The sequence below is a fragment of the Loa loa genome, assembly GCF_000183805.2.
Source record: "Loa loa unplaced genomic scaffold supercont3.2536, whole genome shotgun sequence".
NCBI classification, from domain to species: Eukaryota; Metazoa; Nematoda; class Chromadorea; order Rhabditida; family Onchocercidae; genus Loa; species Loa loa.
This window is the reverse complement of record NW_018110714.1, coordinates 1-1310: the sequence shown is the minus strand read 5'-3', so window position 1 is coordinate 1310 and position 1310 is coordinate 1. Positions and strand designations below refer to the sequence as shown.

The 1310-nt window shown below is 29.3% G+C and overlaps 1 protein-coding gene across 1 annotated transcript; it reads right to left on the bottom strand.

Annotated features, from left to right (window-relative positions):
- Nucleotides 1-14: 14 nt before the first annotated feature.
- Nucleotides 15-264, bottom strand: LOAG_15722 (hypothetical protein; the record flags this gene model as incomplete). Its single annotated transcript, XM_020448964.1, has 1 exon — nt 15-264. A coding segment is annotated over one exon (249 nt), but the record flags the coding sequence as incomplete, so codon positions are not given.
- Nucleotides 265-1310: the final 1046 nt, after the last annotated feature.

Genomic DNA, 1310 nt, shown 5'->3' with positions numbered 1-1310 from the left:
GAAGAAGAAATTACCTAATTCAAGAAGTAATCGTCTTTGTAATTTATTATCATCAAGCATACTACCAAAGAAATATGGTATTGAATCTAAAATTTCCTCAATACGTCGCATTCGTTGATTGACACTAGTTGATGGTACTATCCAATTCATTAAATTACTCCTATTACTTCCACTATTATCAACACCAAATATCCGTTCATTTATTGATTTATCATTCTTATCGGTATTGTATGAGTTACTGCAAAAAGAACAACGATGTGTCATTCTTATTGGTACTGTATGAGTTACTGAAAATAACCGTAATGGAAAGTTCCAATTCCAGAAAATATCCACAATGAAAAGTTACGGAAAATATCCGCCATAGAAACTTCCATAAAGTATTCACAATGGAAAAATTTCAGAAAATATCCACAATGGAAAATCCCAGGAAAAATTCAATATGGGAAATTCCAGGAAAAATCCAGTATGGAAAATTCCAGAAAGTATTCACTATGAATAATAATGGAACTAAAGAAGAAGTAGAGGAAGAAATGAGAATTAGATAGTTAAATTAATAAGGAGGTGAATTCCCTTGTCGAAACTTCACAACTAGAAATGAAATAATTATTTTAAAATAAATAATTTATGTAAAATTAACGAACATTTCACCTTCCATTGCAATGGAAGCTTTTCAAAATTCTTTTTTTGAATAATTTTATTAAGGAAGCGAATATGTAACCAACCAAACCGTTCAATTTTATCTGTTGAAATTATAATTGACAAAAGTGAATGCTTGAAATCTTTAATCGATTGTTATAAATGGAAAATTTGAATTTCATCTGCTACTGAAATGGAGTGAAATTTAAAATATTCCAATACCACAAATCAATACGGTCATACAGCTTATGAGAGATTTCTATTCCAATTTATAATGATATTGATTTAAGCCTGCTGGCGAACAATATTTGGACCTAGAAAAACAAATTCAAATATCTAATTTTTAAATATTTAAATTCCGGTACAATGTCATATCTATGACCAATTTATTTCAAGTCATCAGCAGCAATGATTTATTTCATATGTACTTGAATTTGTTTTCTTTTAATCTTCATTATTTTCGGATTTCATCATGGTTTTCTTCAACCAAACCCTTTCTAAATTACACTGATTTTTCGCCAGCTTCATCGAAATTAGCAAAAAGTTTTCAAGTCTTAAATTATACCGTTCCACCAGAAGTTAATTAATGCAATAACGTCCTTAAACTTCCATTCAAAAACATCATTTCGACTTCATTCAAGAGAGAATATAACGAAGAACCATACCATCACGTG